This window comes from Desmodus rotundus, chromosome 7 (genome assembly GCF_022682495.2).
Source record: "Desmodus rotundus isolate HL8 chromosome 7, HLdesRot8A.1, whole genome shotgun sequence".
NCBI lineage: Eukaryota > Metazoa > Chordata > Mammalia > Chiroptera > Phyllostomidae > Desmodus > Desmodus rotundus.
Genome location: NC_071393.1, coordinates 81114583 through 81133246, shown reverse-complemented (window position 1 = coordinate 81133246; position 18664 = coordinate 81114583). Strand labels below are relative to the sequence as shown.

Here is an 18664-nt window from a genome sequence, read left to right as displayed (position 1 = left end):
GAGCTATGATTGATGATTTATTAAATTTATAGTTTTTGCAACTGTTCATGAACATTAAAACAGGAAAACTGATCAGTATACATAAAAAAGTCTCATTAAAATAACTTGGATGATCAAAAGTTTTTTTAAAATGGAAAGGATGAAATGAATTAAAAATCAAGTCTCCAAGGAAATGAATGCCTTATCAATACAGTGTGAATTAATACAGTAATTCATAATGGATACAAGAAAAGAAATATCAACTGAAACAATATTTTCAAACAAAACTTAAGGATGTGCATTCTATCTTTTCTTACCACCAAAGTCAAGTCAAAGCTATGACAGAAGGGTTGGCACTTCTCACGTTTTGTTTTATCTTAGCTTTTCTCCAGTTTTGAGGAGACACTGGAAACACGAACTGCCTTTGGGCTCCACTTTGATTCCTCCTTTCCATGTCCTTTTGAAGGCTCAGAATTTGCCTTTTCCCTTTAACTGCTGATTTCTGCTTTTGTCGGGCATTGTAAGTAGGTTTCCTGACAGTCAGTGAAATGAGTTTGATGATGAGAAAGGCTTCTAGAATCAGCACATATAATGTGTTTTAAGTAATTAAGCAAGACAGCCCTCTCCAGATCATTCTTTGGGATTCAGTAGTTGTCCAAAATCTGAAAATATTGCCTTAAAAGAATGTCTCACCATTAATTACTTTATAGCTCTATTCCCTGTAACAGGGACTGGAATGCAAGTTTCCTATACCTGACAGTGAAGAAATGGTCTTGTGCAGGATGGTTTATAACTAGATGAGCCACGGTTTCTCTCTTTAACATTGGAATTCAACTGGCCTTCCTTACAAAATGGCAGGGTATATTAAAGTGTTTAGAGACATATAGCATACTATGTAAGTTAAAAAAGACCTTTTTTTTCTTTTTTTTTTTTTACGGTTGTTACTTTCAATTCATGGAAGGCAAAAGATTGGTATTATAGTTTCTAATGAATTTGATTCATGCTGCAGTGAAAATGTTCTGGATTTTCAAGAACAATGTTGATTTCTAGTCTGTCCTATGGTTGATCACATAAACGATTACAGTATCTTAAATTCATATATATCTTCTATCTGTCTCATAGTGAACCACCAGCCCTCTGCCAGAGAATGTTCTAATTTGGAAAACGTGGTCATCAGAGACTAGTTCATAGTAATGACAGTATTCACATTAACACTATAAGAAAAATATCGATGACAATTTGGGCAGGTTTTTTTTCAGGCATTATTTTTTTAAAGAACATTTTTAATATTAGCACGTTAAATACTAGGCATTAACTATGAAGATGTTCTGTTTCAGAGCAACATGGCCAAGGTCTGTAAGGACCCTGGCACGGGCGTCACTGGCAAAGGAGACCCTGGAGTCCTGGTCGCCCTTCCTGCACCCACTTCTGGACACCATGCTCCGACCTTGGCCTTGCAAGACACAGATGCAGAAGCTGGTAATGGGGTTTGATTCTTACTGATCTTTGTGACACCCATAACCACAGTTCTGGGGGGTGGCTTTCAAGATAAGAGGGGATCAAAGGTATATCATAGTTTTTGAGCAAACACGTGTGTGATATTACCCCTGCTCAGTGCGTGTCCACCCCGCAGATTTCATTTTGCATTTGGAAGACACGGTTGCTTTAGGCCTTCTTACTTCTGTCTTTTCATGGCCTTCCCTCCATTCAGAAGTGATTCTGATTAGGAGGAGAATAATAAGAATTTTAATAGACCAGTCTTGTTTTTATTCCCTGGCTTTACTGAGAAATCAAGTTTTCACGTAAGAGAATTGCCAAATAGTTGAGACTTTTTATTTCAAATTATTCGTTTATTTTAACCTTTCTTTTTAAAAATCGGAAATCTTTTTGAAGTGTATTAGGTGTTTTCTGACTGATCTGTGAGTTTCTTGAGGGCAGGGTGAGTGATTTTGCCTCTTCCTCCCCAACATATGGCAGAGTGACTGGCACAGTTTGTGTTCCTTAAATAGTTTGATGGATTAACAGTTTAACTCTTCCTTAATGACTTAGAGCTGTCATTGTGAAAAAGAATTAGTGTGCTGTGCTGCCGTGGAATGAGTTATTCAGAGCTCATGGAGCAATACAGATTCCTGCTGCCTGAGATTTTTGTGCTAGGAATTGGCGTATCTTAGTTCGCATTCTCTTGCAGCCTGCTCCTCCCCCTACATACAAACACTTACACACTTCCTATTTGTAACTTGAAAAGAACTAAGAATTGCCAGAGCAAATCACAAGCATTAAGCCAATAACCTTAGTTTTCCCTCACTTCTAATTCGGTAGACAATATTACCAGAATCTGAGAGAACCTCTGTCTTTCCTAAGAAATCAGTCAACGGTTATTTTTCCTCATTGTTCTTAGACCCCTTTCCCTTACTTCTAGGTTCCAGATGGCTGAGAATATTTAATTGCTAATTAGATGCACGGTAATACCACCTTAATTTGTATCTTGCTTTTTACTGAGGATCATGTTTTATTTTGTGAAAGGGGTAGTTTTAGTTAACATTTGGCTTTGGGAAATCCTGTCAACATGAAAGAAGTGTTTTGAACTAAGTCAAATCAGACTATAAAAGGATATATTTTTCTTTCTTCGGTCTTTTTTTTGTCCTACAAACAAATACATTAACAAATCCATTAAATAATCCAAAACATATAGTAAGAGATAAAGTCCTTTGGAATCCTACAAGAAAGTGCCACTGTTGAGTGGTTATATTCTTCTAATATCGCATTATTTTTAAAAGCAATTTAAACATTAATTATGAGATTCTTGACACACGCAAACAGTACATGTCACGCTCATGTGAGTGATGAAGGCCAGGAACCAGGAACCCGCCGTCAGACTAAGAAACAGAAAATGACCGGTACTGTTGCAGACTGCTGTGCGCTTGTTTCACTGCAGTTTCGTTCTGACACCTTCCCCACGCCCTGAGGCTACAATTAGTCTCATTTAAAAAAATTATTCTTTTGCTTTTCTTTATGTTTTGATCAAGTATAGGTACCCTCAAAAAGCTGTTGCTTTATTTTGTGTGTCATTTAACATTGTAAAAATGGATTAATATGTGTAATCTTTGTAACTTGCTTTTCTACTTAATATCAAGCGTCTAAGATTTGTTAGTGTTAACACATATAGCTCTAGGCCATTCCTTTTCACTGCTGTATAGTATTCCATTGTATGACCATGCAATAATTTATTTACTTTCTTGTTAATGGGCATTTGCCTGGTTTTTAGTTTTACAACAGTATCTTAAGTGAAGAATATAAAGCAGTGTATGGTACCAAAGTGATGCTCTATTAATTCTTCAATGCTTATGAACATAAATGTCACCATTTAAATGAAACTAAAAAGTGAGGAGAGAGCTAAGAGTAATATTGCTGGGCCAGTGATTTTACATTAACATACTGGATATTGGCTTCTGAGCCTTTGCAGTTGATATTTCTACTTTATGATAATATCAATGACATTAATAGTAGTAATCCATTTTTGTGTCATTTTTAGATATCTTATAAATTCTACATGCTACTACATATTACTGATAGCCACAGTGATTATTACATGCTTGCTCTGTGCCAGGTTCTGTGCCAAACAGTTTTTGTACACTTATACCTCCTGGTAGTTTTAAATCATTTTTTTTCATTTGGAAATGACTTTAAACTTACAGAAAAGTTGCAAAAATAAAAATAGTTGCAAAGAGCACTCAAGTACCCTACCGTGATACACCTATTGCTAACATTTTACCCATTTTGCGTTCTTCTCTGTGAGTGTGTACATGACTATTTCACTTTCTCCCGAACCATTTGTGGGCAAGTTATACACATCGCGCCCTTCTACTCCTAAAGGACTCAGTGTGTATTTAAAAAAAGAATTTTTCTCGTGTAAGCTTATTAGTACAGTAACTGTAACGTTAGGTGAAAATACTATGTCAGTCTACTGTTTGTATTCTAATTTTGTCTTTCATAGCATTTTTTTCCCCTCCAGTACAGGACTCTGTCTGGGGTCAGGCATATGTTTAGATGTCTTTTTAATTTCCTTTCATTTAGAATATTAGAATATTTCCACAACTCCTCTTTGCCTTTTATGACATTGACATTTTTGGGAGGCACATTTTCCACTCTCTCCAACATCTCCTCCTCCTCCCCCCAAGGCTTTTAACAGAACTTTCCTCATTTTGGGTTTGTCCGATGTTTCTTCATGATTGGACCCAGGCTGTGTTTTCTTGGCTGGAGTACTGCGTAGGTGACGTGTTTCACGTCTGGAGGTGCACGGTGTCTGTTATTGGTGAGGTTTGTTTGAGCACCTGGTCAAGGTGTTGTGAAGTCGTCTTCACTGGGTTCCCCACCTTGCAACTGATGAGCAGTCTGTGAGGAGACACTTTCAAGGCCATGAAAATATTCTTATATTTAGCAATCATTGGTGGTACTTACCTGATCTAATCTTTACCACGGTGGTTGCAAAATTATAATTTTTCCAACTCCAGACCTTCCTCCACTTTTGCCAGTTGGTACGTGGCTTGTTATAGTCAAGAATCCTCCCCTCCAGTTTGTTTGTATGGTTATTTATTTATTTGTTTATTTATCTGTCCATCTACCTATCTACTTACCAACCTGCCTACCCATCCATCCTTCCATCCATCTACCCCATGATTGGTAGGGTTATTGGTATGACTCATGGACTCATTACTGTAGTTAATAAATTTCAAATTGCCCCAGATTCAGCTAGTAGAGCCTCTTCGAACTGGCTCCTATGTCCTTTGACATGCCTGTATTTTTGAGTAATTTCTAACTTTCTGGCACAGCAAAATACTCTAGCCTCATCTCATATATACCCCATTCCATTACTGGAATCAGCCATTTCTTGAAGATCCCAGGTTCCTTTTAGTGGGGAATGGCATTCAATACTAAAGTCTGAGCATTATTTTTCATAGCAATTTAAAATTGATGGTATTATTCAATTTTATATATTAAAATACTAAGTCTCAGAGAGGTTAAGTAACACAGTCTGAGTCACACAGCCAGTAAGTAGTGGAAATGCGATTTAAACCCAGGTCTCTCCCTTAAGCATCATTCTTTGTCCAGTTACACTGTAGCCTTTAGTTATGTCATCTGGTGTCCCTCCCTTCCTCCCTTCCTTCTTTCCTTCCTTGTATCTCTTATTCTAAATATATAAAGGTTTTCTACTATTTAATTTTTGCAGAAAAGATCCCTGAAATTAAAGCTTCATGCTGTGGACACTGCTTCCAAGAACTTGAAAAGGCAAAGCAGGAATGTCAAGATCTCAAAGGAAAACTGGAGAAATGCTGCAGGCATCTTCAGCATTTAGAAAGGAAGCACAAAGCTGTCGTGGAGAAAATCGGAGGTTAGCATTTAAGGTAGCACTGCTGCCAGTATAAATCTCTTTGATCCTTGTGAAATGTCCAAATGACATTTTAGTTAATGTAGGCACTGATTCTCTGGGGGGATTCATGTAAACTAATTTGACCTTATTTTTACTATTACTGAACTCAAAAGAGGAAGAGGAAAATGAAAGCTCTGATGAAGAGATCACACTCCTTTCTTCCTGTTTTGACTGAGTAGACACTGAGTGCCCAGCGTGTGTCAAGCAGAGTTCTAGGCACTGGGGGTCCCACAGTAAATACATCAGACGAAATTCTGGTTCCAATGGAGATGTGCGAGCCTGCTGTCTTCCTTCGAGAAGCTTGTTATCAAGTGAGGAGAACTAAGCACAGATTAATAAATAATTGCAGCATTGAGTGCTACCAGCAGTATGGACGTGTAAACTGGGAAGAAAATATGTTAATTGGCTCTTCCTCCTATTAGAGTTAAGGAATGCTTGGCTAAGCCTTGAAAGATGAAGGTCTTTGCCAAAGAGAACAGTATTCTAGGTGGAGGGAAAAGACGCGAACAAAGGCATATTGGTCTGATCGGGCCTCCTTCTAGTCCATTTTCACAGTGGTTTCAGGGAATGTTAAAATGGGTATCTCCTGCTGTTTTCTGTTGCCCTTATAAGAAGGGAAGCTGTTGGGCTTATGACGGTGCATCCTCTTACCTTCCACTACTCACTTATATCCCATGCCCTGCGCTCTTTACATTTGAAACAGTTCAGATTCCTGAACTGGGCAGGAATTTTCTTTACGGCTAGATCTTATACGTGATAATGTCACTGTGTCCTACACTGTACCCTCTCATTCCTTTTGGCCTAACTCTTTCATCCTTTAAGACTCAACAGAGAAGGTGCTTCGTCTGCAGAACCCTCCTTGATTTTCCCCAGTCTGGGTTAGATGGGCCTTTCCTGTGTGGCCCCATACCATAACCCATAGCTCCTCCTCTATCACCATTCAGTATTCAATTTTGTGGTTACCTGACTGATACCCTTTCCAACCTGTAAGTTCCCTGAGGATGAGGAATGTTTTATGTTGTTCACCCACAACATACCAGAATATAGTAAATGTTTGAATGAATGAAAGACTGAATCCCTTGGTCCCAAATAATTGCATCACGCATAAAAGACTGGCGGACAGGTTTACTTTTTGCCTTATAGTCACCTCTGTTGCTTGCCTGGACAACAACAGTCACTTGCTGAGTTTTTGCTTTCCCTCTTGCTCCTCCTATCTGTTCTCCATCAGGCAGCTAGAGCAACCTTATAAAAAATAAATTGGATCATCATACTCTCGTAAAGCCTGTCGGGGCCACATGTGTTCCTCAGTATGAAATACAGATACTCATTGAACAGAGTCTAAAAAGCCCCTTATGATCCAGCATCTCCCACCCACTCCAGTCTCATCTTTCCCTGGCCCTCTTACCCTTTCGTAGGGCCATGGCATGGATTTCGTCATCTCTTTTCTCTGGTTCTCTTTACATTTTCTCCTGCCACTAAAACATCTGTCTTCCCATCCTGGTCACATTGCCTGGCTAACTCATCCACATCTGTCCCTCATGCATTACTTCCTCGGCAAAGTAATCCCAACCACAGACTTGAATAGGTTCTGTTGGACATTCCCCACACTCCCTGCGATTTTTAAAACATTCATCATCTTTACAACTATTGATTGTCTGTATTCTCCTTTTGACTTGGTGATGGCAAGGACCAAGTCCTGTCCCAGCAATTGGCACAATATCTGTCACCATAGCACACTTTGTAAATAGTGTTAACTATGAGAATCTGTCAATTTCCACCTACTGCTTGCTAAGTCCCTTAAAGATAGATAATAATAAATTTAAGGCAAAAAGGGCTTTAAAATTTTTGTTTTATTTTTATTTTGTACGTATATTATATTGATTACGCTCTTACAGTTGTCCCATTTTTTTTTCCTTTTTGCCCCCCTCTGCCTGGTACCCCCATTCCTTCCAGCAATACCCTACCCCCCACCTTAGTTCATGTCAATGGGTTTTGTACATATGAGTTCTTTGGCTTCTCCATTTCCTATACTATTGTTAACCTCCCCCTGTCTCTTTTGTACCTACCATTTATGCTTCTTATTCCCTGTACCTTTTTCTGCATTCTCCCCTTTCTCCCTTCCTGCTGGTATCCCTCCATCTGATCTCCATTTCTATTATTCTGTTCCTGTTCGAGTTTTTTACTTAATTCGTTTTTTTAGGTTCAGTTGGTAGTTGTGAGCTTGTTGTTATTTTGCTGTTCACAGTTTTGATCTTGTTTTTCTTAGGTAAGTTCCTTTAACATCTCATATAAGGGCTTGGTGATGATGAACTCCTTTAGCTTTACTTTGTCTGAGAAGCACTTTATCTTCCCTTCCATTCTAAATGATGGCTTTGCTGGATAGAGTAATTTTGGATGTAGGTCCTTACTTTCCATCACTTTGAATACTTCTTGCCAGATGCTCCTTTCTTGCAAGGTTTCTTTTGAGAAATCAGCTTATAGTCTTATGGGAACTTGTTTGTAGATAACTGTCCCCTTTTCTCTTTTGCTGCTTTGAATATTCTCTCTTTATTTTTAACCTTTACCATTTTAATTATGATGTGTCTTGATGTGTTCCTCTTTGGGTCCCGCTTCTTTGGGACTCTCTGAGCTTCTTGCACTTGTACATCTATTTCCTATGCCAAATTAGGAAAGTTTTCTTTCATTATTTTTTCAAATAAGTTTTGAATTTCTTGCTTCTCCCTTTCTTCTTCTGGCACCCCTATGATTTGGATGTTATTACATTTAAAGTTGTTCTAGAGGTTCCTAAGCCTCTCCTTGTGTTATTTATTTATTTGTTTGGATTCTTGTTTCTTCTTTCTGTTCCAGTTGAATATTTATTTCTTCCTTTTGTTCCAAATCGTTGATTTGAATACCGGCTCCCTTTCCTTCACTGTTGGTTCCCTGTATATTTTTATTTATTTCACTTTGTATAGACTTTACTTCTTTATTTTGTGGCTGTACTCAGTCATTTGTCTGAGCATCCTGATTACCAGTGTTTTGAACTCTGTATCTGATAGGTTGTCTATCTCTGTGTTGCTTAGTTCTTTTTCTGGAATTTTGGTCTGTTCTTTTTCATTTGGGCCATATTTCTTCATCTCCTCTATTTGGCAGCCTTCTTGTGTTTCTGTGTATTAGGTAGAGCTGCTTTGACTCTCTGTCTTGACACATCTGTTAAGTTGTAAGGGGCAGAGTCTTAGGTATTTGCCTAGGTGGTGCAACTCACTTTGCTGCTTTGTGATGCTGTATGTGTGGGAGGGTTCAGAGAAGGAATAATGCTGCTTGCTTGGCTCTCACCTTGTTTCTAGTCACTTTTTCCACTTCCCGTAAGCGACTGGTGCCCTTCTAGCTGCTACCCTGGTACAGATTCCCCGAGTGGGTAGGTTTGGATACATTCTAGGACCCTGTGGGCCCTTTAAACATACTCTCCTGTGAGACTGGCACTTTCTTCCCCCACCCCAACCTCCACTGGTTTTTACAGCCAGAGGATATGAGGCTTTATTTCCTGGTGCTGGAACCCTGGGCTGCATAATCTGGCCTGGGGCTGGGATAGCTTGCACCTCAGTTGTCCCTCCTGGTTTCTACCTGCCACACATGAATGTGGGACCACCCATTGTGCGTGCTGCCACTGCTGCTGCCTTGCCCGCGCCACACCGAGTCCTCTCTGCCCCTCCTGCCCATCTGGATGAATGTTTTGTTAAATCCTTGGTTGTTGGACTTCCATACATTTCAATTTTCTGGCAGTTCTGGTTGATTTTTGTTTTTAGATTGGTTTTATCCTTCTTATGCTTCTGCAAGGAGGTGAAATGAGTCTACCTATACCTCCATCTTGGCTGGAAGTATGGGTTTTAAGAATTTTGAGAAAAGAAATGTTAACAGTTATAGTTCCCATAGTGATTGCTTAACTATTTAGTTAATTTGTCCAACTGTAGATGTATATAAAATGTAGCTACTATAAAATTAGATGAAAACCTCACGTATCTATTTTATATAATGAAATGACAGGGGCAGCTGGATGGGATTATTACTTATAAATAATATTTAACACCAAACATTGTGATCATGAAATTGGTATTCTACACAGTACTTTTTGAGGCTGATATCTTCTGTAATTTGTGGACTTAGAAATAATCCAAGAAAGTTGGTACTTAGCTCAAAATAATGGCTGATAAAAGAGGTCAGTCAGGGTCAGAATTCAGTAGTCATGGAAAGTCATTCAGTAGTTTAATTTCAGTATTTGTGTTAATGTAAATTTGTTGATAATATTTTTATTATTGTGGTTGCTTCCTTTTTGTTTCTTAAATTTCCTTTCCACTGTCTTGGTACCATTTATTGGAAAGGGATAGGGTAAGAGTGAGTGGCTTAAAAATACACAAGTTAACATCAATCACTAGGGGGAATGGAATGAGTCATTCCCCAGTTTATGGGTGCATTGAGAGGGTAGAGAGTAGGGTACATGAGGTCACCTCATCAGCCTCCCCATCTTGTCTTTTAAAGTTCAAAGAATTGAAAATCTGACCGTGATTCTGAAAATGGCACTTACATGAGCTTATTTTTAAAATATGTTTGTATCGAGGTGCTTGTTCAATGATCATTATGATCAGAGACCGTACACAAAGCTCCACAGGAAAGAGGGAATCAAGAAACCTTGTAGTTTCTACAGAGCTGCAGCTCAGCTGGAAAACAAAACACATACATATGAAACAATTGGAAACCTATTCCAGAACAGTGTGTAACCCAAGGGAAGGTGAAGATGAAGCACAGATTTCAAGGGCTGAGAAAGCAGAACAGGGAGTAGTAATGTTAGGGCTCACCAGGGAATGAATGACACAGGGAGCAACTGGAAATTCTGCAGTTTCCTCTGTAAACATTTGTGTTGGGAACTGAAGGAAATGGGAGACTGAGGGAAAAGAGGGATCAATTGATCAATACACTATGAACTTCTTTTTCAGAAGAGAATAGTAAAGTTGTTGAAGAATTAATGGAAGAAAACAATGACATGAAGAGTAAATTGGAAGAACTGAGAGCACTTTGTAAAATACCACCAAGGTATGCTTTTACTATTGTACAGAAATTGCTTATTTCTAAGTATCTTTAAAATGTTTTATATTAAACATATCAATAATATTATACCAAGGATATCAGTTATTGTTATTGTTTATATAATCCTGTGCCAAAAAACAATGTTTTAGTTAATGATGCTGTTCATACATGAGAGTAGTCCCATAAGATTGTAACGGAGGTGAAAAGTTCCTGTTGCCAGAGACTTCATAGCCGTTGAGCTGCAGCACCTTATTCACTCGTTTGTGGAGATGGAGATGCTGGTGTAAACAAACCTGCTGAACCGTATAAAAGTGCAACACATACAGTTATGTACAGTGCATAATACTTGAAGATAACTTTGTCACTGGTTCATACCTACTGTGTTTCTTGATGGTATAATTTTGTCTTGTGCTTGATTTAATCTCATGTAGTTTTGTCCAGTGATGTGCTAGATAGGCTTGCAGCCTGGGAGCAACAGGCTGTACCAGCTAGCCTAGGTGTGTCGGAGGCTAGACCATCTAGGTTTGTGTCAGTGCGCTGTACCAGCTAGCCTAGGTGTGTCGGAGGCTAGACCATCAAGGTTTGTGTCAGTGCGCTCTGCGATGACTGCACAATGACAAAAATAGCTTAATGACATATTTTCCAGGATGCGTCCCAGTCATTAAGTGGTGCATGACTCTATTGCATAAAGAATCTTCCAAAATCCTGTCCCCGGGAGATATCCTCTGTTGACTTCTTGTTTTGTATCATTTAAACTTCTTTATATACACACATCATATGTACATGTTTAAAAAAAATTGAGAATGTTGGATAAGCTGTTTTGTAAACAATAACTTTATAAGATAAACATTTTCCTATCTCATTAGATATTCTATATGCTTTTCAGTAGCTAAATAGATTTTCATCATGTGGGTTTACCATGACTTATTTAAGAAACCATAACTCCTAAATTGTTTTCATGCCCTGACTGGTATGACTCAGTGGGTTGGGCATCATCCCGCAAACCAAAAGGTTGCTGGTTTGATTCTTGGTCATGGCACATACTTGGGTTGTAGGTAAGGTCTCTTGTTGGGGGCATGTGAGAGGCAGCCAATTGATGCTTCTCTCCCTCTCTTTCTCCCTCCCTTCCCCTCTCTAAAAATAAATAAAATCTTTTAAAAAATAAGTTGTTTTCAGTTTTCTCCTTTATAACAAAGATTCTCATATGTGAATTTTTAAGCACATTTCAGTTTATTTTGGAATATATACCAATAGATTTTTTTCAAGTGAAGTTTTTCACTTACTGGCTGTGTTTTTGCAATGTTTTATTTCTGTTTAGGTCACTTTCAGAAGGGGCCATTGAAAATGCTTCCTTGCCATGCCATCGGGGGGCCTTGGAGGAACTTCGTGGGCAGTACATTAAAGCAGTAAAAAAAATCAAGCGTAAGTCCCTAAAGGGAGTCCCAAGATTTTAAGATGGTTTGGGCCTTTTTTGTTACTGACAGTAGTAATTTTTAGGAATTTTTCAAACTACCTTGTTCGACTCTTACAAGCTTATATAAGAGATCAACTGACACATTTCCTAATTAGACAGTATGGGATCATTTTGCCCAAGTACCTTTTGGGAGTGACATAAGGATAGAGCTATTTTTATTGTATGTTGTTGATTATTTTATTTTTTGGACACTGATATTGAACTAAAAATTTCATTATCTATTTATTTATTTTTAGAGAAGGGGAAGGAAGGGAGAAAGAGAGGGAGAGAAACATCAATGTGCAAGAGAAACATAGATTGGTTGCCTCTCGCGTCCCCGTATGGGGACTTGGCCTGCAAACCCAGGCATGTGCCCTGACTGAGAATTGAACCGGTTACCTTTTGGTTTGTAGGCCAGCCCTCAATCCACTGAGCCACAGCAGCTAGAACAAAATTTCATAATCTTACACCTTAACTGGTAGCAAAGAAAATGTCACATGAGTTTTAAATTAGCAATTATTTTTCCTATCTTAAACTTTTAAGGACCATGGAATATGGATCTAGTTAAGGGTCATTCTCTTTTCTCATTATTTGGATAATGGATTCAATCATAGACATAAATTTACTTATGAAGTCCTTTGCAGTGCTAGGAGGTGCAACACACCCTGCAGAGCATCTTTGGTTGTATTTTCCCAGTAGAATACTCCTGGTTTTTAATCACAATTTTGCATAGAATGTATGTATATTCCAGAACAATAACCAGTGTTTATATAGAAGAAATGTATATATACCTCCTAAAATTGCGTTCATTTTTAACAAAATGAGTGGGACAGGTCTCAAGTTCCAGCAGTAATTGATAGATCATCAGAATCACATGTAGATGTTTGTAAAGCCTATTGAGTATCAGTTAAGAGGATTTGCATCTCAGTCATTGCTCATGCTCACAGGGGCCCTATTACCACAAACAAGGCAATTTTTTTGTTAGTAATCTTATTGATTGGGAAGTGAAATTTTAAGCATTTTTTCATCCTAATATGGTAACTTGTTTTATGTATGTATGTGTTGTTTTACATTTGAGAAGTTGGTTGAAGATTTTGTGTTGACATGTACTTTGTTTTAATTTTTCCCACTTCAAATAATTAAAAATAGTCTACCAGTTAGAATTTCTGCAGAGAACATCTGATTTTCAGGAAAGCTTACTGATGTTAAGAGGGAGTTTCCTTTCTGAATTGGAATCCTTAATATAACAGGCCTGGACTTGGTAAAAATTGTCAACCTTAACAAATGGTAGTCCCAATCAAAGCATGTTGAGTTAAAGATAAGAAGAGGTTTCGAAAACGTGTGAACTATTTTAAATGCAAATTTCAGAAGGCAACATAAGCCTCATTCCTTTCTCTGCAGTAGTGTTTCGTACATCTCTCATGGACGGTAAGATTACAGTGGTCAGATACTTGTAAGTGGTGCTGAAAGAACTGAACAAATGGTGAACGTGGATTTGCAGACCACGAGTGAACAGAAAAGGAGCCTCTTCAGCTCACAGTGCTTCCTTCTGTCTGTCTTTATCTGGTGGCTCTTACTTACTGGCTCCCCCTTTCCTGTGCATTTCTTTTTTCTCTTCTCTTAATTGGACATAATTTACAACTAAAATGCATGCATTGCTGTGCCTCATACAAGATGGGGAAAAAGTAAGTTTATAGTTGTAAGCACATGAAGCATAGTTTATTCTTATGTTATTTATTAATTATTGTATTTTCCATGCAAAAAACTGTAAACCTACTTTTGCCTCACCCTGTATTTATGGTTATTTTCTTCTCTCGTTGTTTCAGAATATGGCAGAATTTCCCTAGAGCATATGCTACATTTACTTAGAATTCTAAAACGATTCCTTCTCCTTTGAGTCTACCAAAATAATGATCTGAAATATTCCATTTTAATGACTGTGGAAAAGACTAGTGTTTAAACTATACCTATAATCAATTAATCTCTTAGAAAATCGGTCTGACGTGTGCCTCTCCTGGTCTTGAAGAACTGGTAGTGAACACGCATCCCTCTGTTCCCCCTCACCACCAGGTGATATGCTTCATTACATTCGGGAGAGTAAGGAAAGGGCCGCGGAAATGGTGAAAGCAGAGGTATTGCGAGAACGTCAAGAAACCACCCGAAAGATGCGCAAATATTACTTGACTTGTCTCCAACAGATCTTGCAGGATAATGGAAAACAGGAAGGGTAAGTTTGATCTAAACAAACACTGTGTCCTTAGAGTACCGTGACAGCATGTTGTCATTTTTTAAGCATTTTCCTTAACCACACTATTTCTACATGATCGGCCATCGGGGGTTAAGAGAGGTTTGTTTAAATGCTGTGCTACCCTAAATGTTGGCAGAGCTGATAGGAAAGCAGAAATCCTGGAGCTAAGGAGACTCATTTTTTCCTTTAAACTGTATTAATTTCATATTCTGGAATTCCCACAGAGCTGAGAAAAAGATTATGAACGCTGCTAGCAAACTAGCTACAATGGCAAAATTGCTGGAAACGCCTATTTCTAATAGATCCCAGAGCAAAACTCCAGAGTCAGGTATGTCAAAATGAGTCACTCGAAGGGCTTGTCTCTCCCTTTTATTAAAAAAAAGATATTTAATATTTTTAGAATGAAAAAGCAGGAAATGTAAGGAGTAAGAGGTAATTTATTAAGTTGTGTGTGTTTTTTCCTTAAAATGGAAATGTACCAAAAAAGAGTATAGTTTCCAGTTCAAGTAGGCAGAGTGAGCAAAACCATCAGCTTTCTATTGCTGCTTCCATATATAGAAATGATAGAAAAGATGGTAAACAGCAACTTTAAAAGGACAAAAAGAAGAAGTTACACCCGGGCTTAGAAAAGTTATAATTGACAGACCAGAAGCCATGAGAAATCCCGAAGGAAAGAAGACAGTCTGAGACTGGAGATGGGAACCTCAGTTCAGAACTGCCAGAGATGACAGCTGCAAGCAGGAGCAACATTACGACCGGTCTGCGTGTGATGTGAAGGTGGTGTGTTACTGGAGGAGCAAACCTAGGGAATACCAACAGGATCAGTAGCTGGTGTTCTAGAACAGCAGTAACCAGGCGGGGTCACCCTCTTTAGTTCTCCTCCTCTCCCTTTTTCAGCCTCAGTATGGGGCTGGGTAAGAGCAATGGAAGAAAGAGGCTGGAAGCAGGGCGGTGCTCCAGGTGGGTGGCCAGCTGCGGCAGGGACTGAGAGCCCACATACCCAGAGTACCAGCGTTTAGGTCTTTCTGCACTGCAGCTCGCTTCTTCCCACTCCACTCCCAACTCTTAAACAAGCAGCACAAATGGCACACGCAGGGCACCTGAAAGATAAACATTCAACGAAGAGTCATCACGTGTCTATAGGAAGCCAGCACCATGAAAACGGGACACCAAACTCAAAACAAGACAAAAATGGAATTCATTCGAATAAACAGCAGGACCTGAGAATGTTAGAAAAGTATAATGTAAGAGGAAAATCTAAGAGGATATTGTAGGGGAAACTACAATATGCTAAGATTTTTACTATTTTCAAGACGATATGGACACTGATAACTCTAGCCATAAGCAATAGAGATATAGAGTATGTAACTTTCAAACCGGTAGGGGAAAAGATTGAAAGAAAATGTTTTCAATCTAACGGAATCCAGAAAGAGGAAAAATACAGCTGGAAAGGATGGGTAAGTAGAAAATTACTGGTTGAGATACCGGCAATCAACTAGATGTGCACAGCTTAAACCGACTCATGAAGAGACCGCAACTTTGAACAGTTTTTTATAATCCTGATGTGTGTCATTTTCACAGGAAGAACATCTAAATTTCAAAATAAAGGGAGGAGGGTGACATCCCAAGCCAATGCAGTGCTGATAGTAGATAGAGTTAAATACAATAGTAGGTAAATCACAGAGATAATATGAAAAGGGACCAAAATTCATGACAAAGCAACAGCCTCCCAAGAAGCTATATAAATGGTTTCTTTCTCTACATGAAAAACAAACAACCAAAAAGAAAACAAAGCTTTAGGATATGTTTAGGAAAGCCAAAACTGATGAAAATACATGAAAACTTTGGTAAACTCCACACTAGGGGATTTTGAACATATCTGTGGGGAAATGGGATTTTTGGACTTCTGGAAAGCAAAGCTTGTTCAGGAAGCCACGAGTCTGATATTGTAAATGTTCTTCACATAGAAGCACAGAGATAATTTGTGTAAATTTTGCAATGGTAATGTGAACTGTGGGTAGAAGAGGGCAGTGGCATACAACAAGAAAAGTTTTTTCTAGATCTGGAGCAATAGTGTGCAAATAACATCTTCAGTAGAAGCAAACCCTTTTCCTGGACTGAGATCAAGGTACACTATTCGGAGATAAGACGCCTCCGATTCTAGTGAGTCTATGCTATGTGGCTGCTTTGCCTCCCACCAGATTTAATGTCTAATCAAATCAGAGACTCTCATCACTGTGAGTTACTGTGTTTGGGCATAAGTTTTGGGCAGTGGGGTTCTTCCAGTAAACTTTCTTCATCAGAAACTCCATATTTGACATCAGAACAGGATTGGAAATGTTATAGTTGGCTCTTAAAATGCTGTAACATCTATTGCAGAAAATAATCAGGTGGATAGCAATAATAATGTATCAGATTTCAATAACAAAATCCCCTACCTTTATCTAATGGATGTATGTAAAAGATTATTTTAAAATGTTCAGCATTGATGTATTTTCTTTGAGAATGATTAAAATAAATAAACCTTCTTTGGGAATACATAAAAAATGTAATTTTTTTCCTTTTCTTTCAATGTTAATTTTCTCCAATTTTATATTTCCTTAATTTTGTGTTCCCTTGTATGTTGTAGTACTGCCTCAGACTTCAGAGATAATTGGTGTTGAAAAATCAAACAGGAGTGCCACGAATCAGAATATACCATGTCACACTGGAAGTAACGCAAATAGTACGAAAACTGTGTGCAGCCACGTTCCCAAGAGAAGGGCTGCTTGCGACTTACGAAAGCGGTTGGAGGACACGGAACATGGGGACATAAAGCTTGTGGGCCCCAAAGGGTCACATTCAGACTTTCAGTTTGGGTGTAACAATCACAAACAACCAGACATTTTGCCAAGGGCCATTTCTCCTGAGTTTGTCCCTTGCGAAGGGGAAAGAGGCTATGGTTTGCACAAGAAGAAAGAACTCGCTGGTGATGCTGGCTCTGGATCAGGTGTGCATTCAGCTGAAAATCCCTTTCTTGGAACTTGTGGAAATAAATCCTCACCTAGAAGTGTCCCTAGTCTTTCTGAATCTGGATTTACACGCATAACTTTTCAAGGTCCTAATGAAAGACTTGGTTTAAAAGTATATAAGTGTATTCCACTGATGGGAAATGAGAATGCTGCATCTGAGAAAAGCGAATGTTTGGGTGTCCAGGAAGCTCCCGTGAAGGACGGAGGGGACTACAGTGACTCCGTGGGCTGGCGCTCCAGCAGCCCCCTTGGACCCTGCAGCAGTCATGGAGGGGCGTGGGAAACGCTGGATACGCTAGCTGGGTCTGGTAATTTCAAACAGTTTTTAACAGTGGGTTGTCTTTCAGATAAAGAGAAAAATAGTCAGAATTGTCGCTTTCCAGACCTGTCAGAAGAAACCATGTATTCCCAGCCAGGGAAGATCCAGATGACGCTTGGCCACCCGCTGCATCGGAAGGCTGATTTCAAAACGCTGAGCGGTGCAGAACCATCTTCCGTGCATCAGCAGCCTTCCAGCACACTAATCGCTCCTCTGTCTAGCCAACAGGATAGTGGCTTTGATAGCCCCATTGTCAATCTCGGCTAATTGTTGTACAGTATTTAAGAAGAATATATTGACAAGAAAACTGGAAGGGAACACTTCATACTGAAAAATTTGTGGGTTCTATTTTGAGATGTTTTGATAACATCTATCATATGAGTAAAGTATTCTCATAAAATTACTTGAGACATTACTGTTGCCTTAATCTTCCGAAGGACTGGTAGTGTCTGTAATCTGTTTCCGTGTGGTGTTTGTATTTGGTTGCTAAACTGTCTATTTTTTTACTTATGAATTAGCTCTCTGTGCAGTGTTAAATTATTTAAATAAAACTTGCATATGGCCTATAGAATTGTTATGAATTATTTTGTAATTCATAATATAGAAATGTTCTATCGACATTATGTTTGAAATTCATCCAGAAAAAAATGTAAACATTGATGATTTGCATGTATAATCAGCCAAATTAAATTTTTTATATTGGCCATGTTTAATAGGACTATATATTGAATACGTATTCTAGACATACTTTTCCTGGAAGTATCTAAAATTTTGATCCTTACTTTCAGTTAGTGGAAAAGAGGTTTTGCAGGGATTGCCACAAAATATGTAGCTGTGTCCTGGTTATATTATTTAAAATATTAGTGTAAATTTTTTTAGTTAACATTTGCATCATTTCATAACTCCTATGACATCCAGAGGCTTTCTTTGTCTCTTTTACAGTTTTACAATCTTTTATCTAAAATACGACTTTTTAAAATGGAAATGATAAGCTTTGTCATATAGCCAAAAACATTTTAACTGTTAGTTTTTATATTTATTTATGGTGTAGAAATTGGCTAACTTATTAATACTGCTGGTTATAATTCTACACCATGCAGAAATGAATGACCATCTAAATACTGATGTTTTTAGAGGACTTCTTTGTCAGATTCCTAGAGATGCA

General features: G+C 38.4%; 1 protein-coding gene across 5 annotated transcripts in view; it reads left to right on the top strand.

Moving 5' to 3' along the window:
• Positions 1-18300, top strand: part of CEP152 (centrosomal protein 152) — a 94135-nt gene extending 75835 nt beyond the window's left edge. For 4 of the 5 annotated variants that reach the window (XM_045202021.3, XM_053928908.2, XM_053928907.2 and 1 more), the window contains 7 exons: positions 1317-1458; positions 5207-5368; positions 10378-10474; positions 11787-11890; positions 13992-14148; positions 14394-14497; positions 16799-18299. In XM_045202021.3, coding sequence (XP_045057956.2) covers positions 1317-1458; positions 5207-5368; positions 10378-10474; positions 11787-11890; positions 13992-14148; positions 14394-14497; positions 16799-17766 — 1734 coding nt within the window. In that variant the 3' untranslated portion in view covers positions 17767-18299. Of the gene's footprint in view, positions 1-1316; positions 1459-5206; positions 5369-10377; positions 10475-11786; positions 11891-13991; positions 14149-14393; positions 14498-16798 lie in introns of all 5 variants that reach the window. The other variant, XM_053928905.1, reaches the window with a different exon arrangement.
• Positions 18301-18664: the final 364 nt, after the last annotated feature.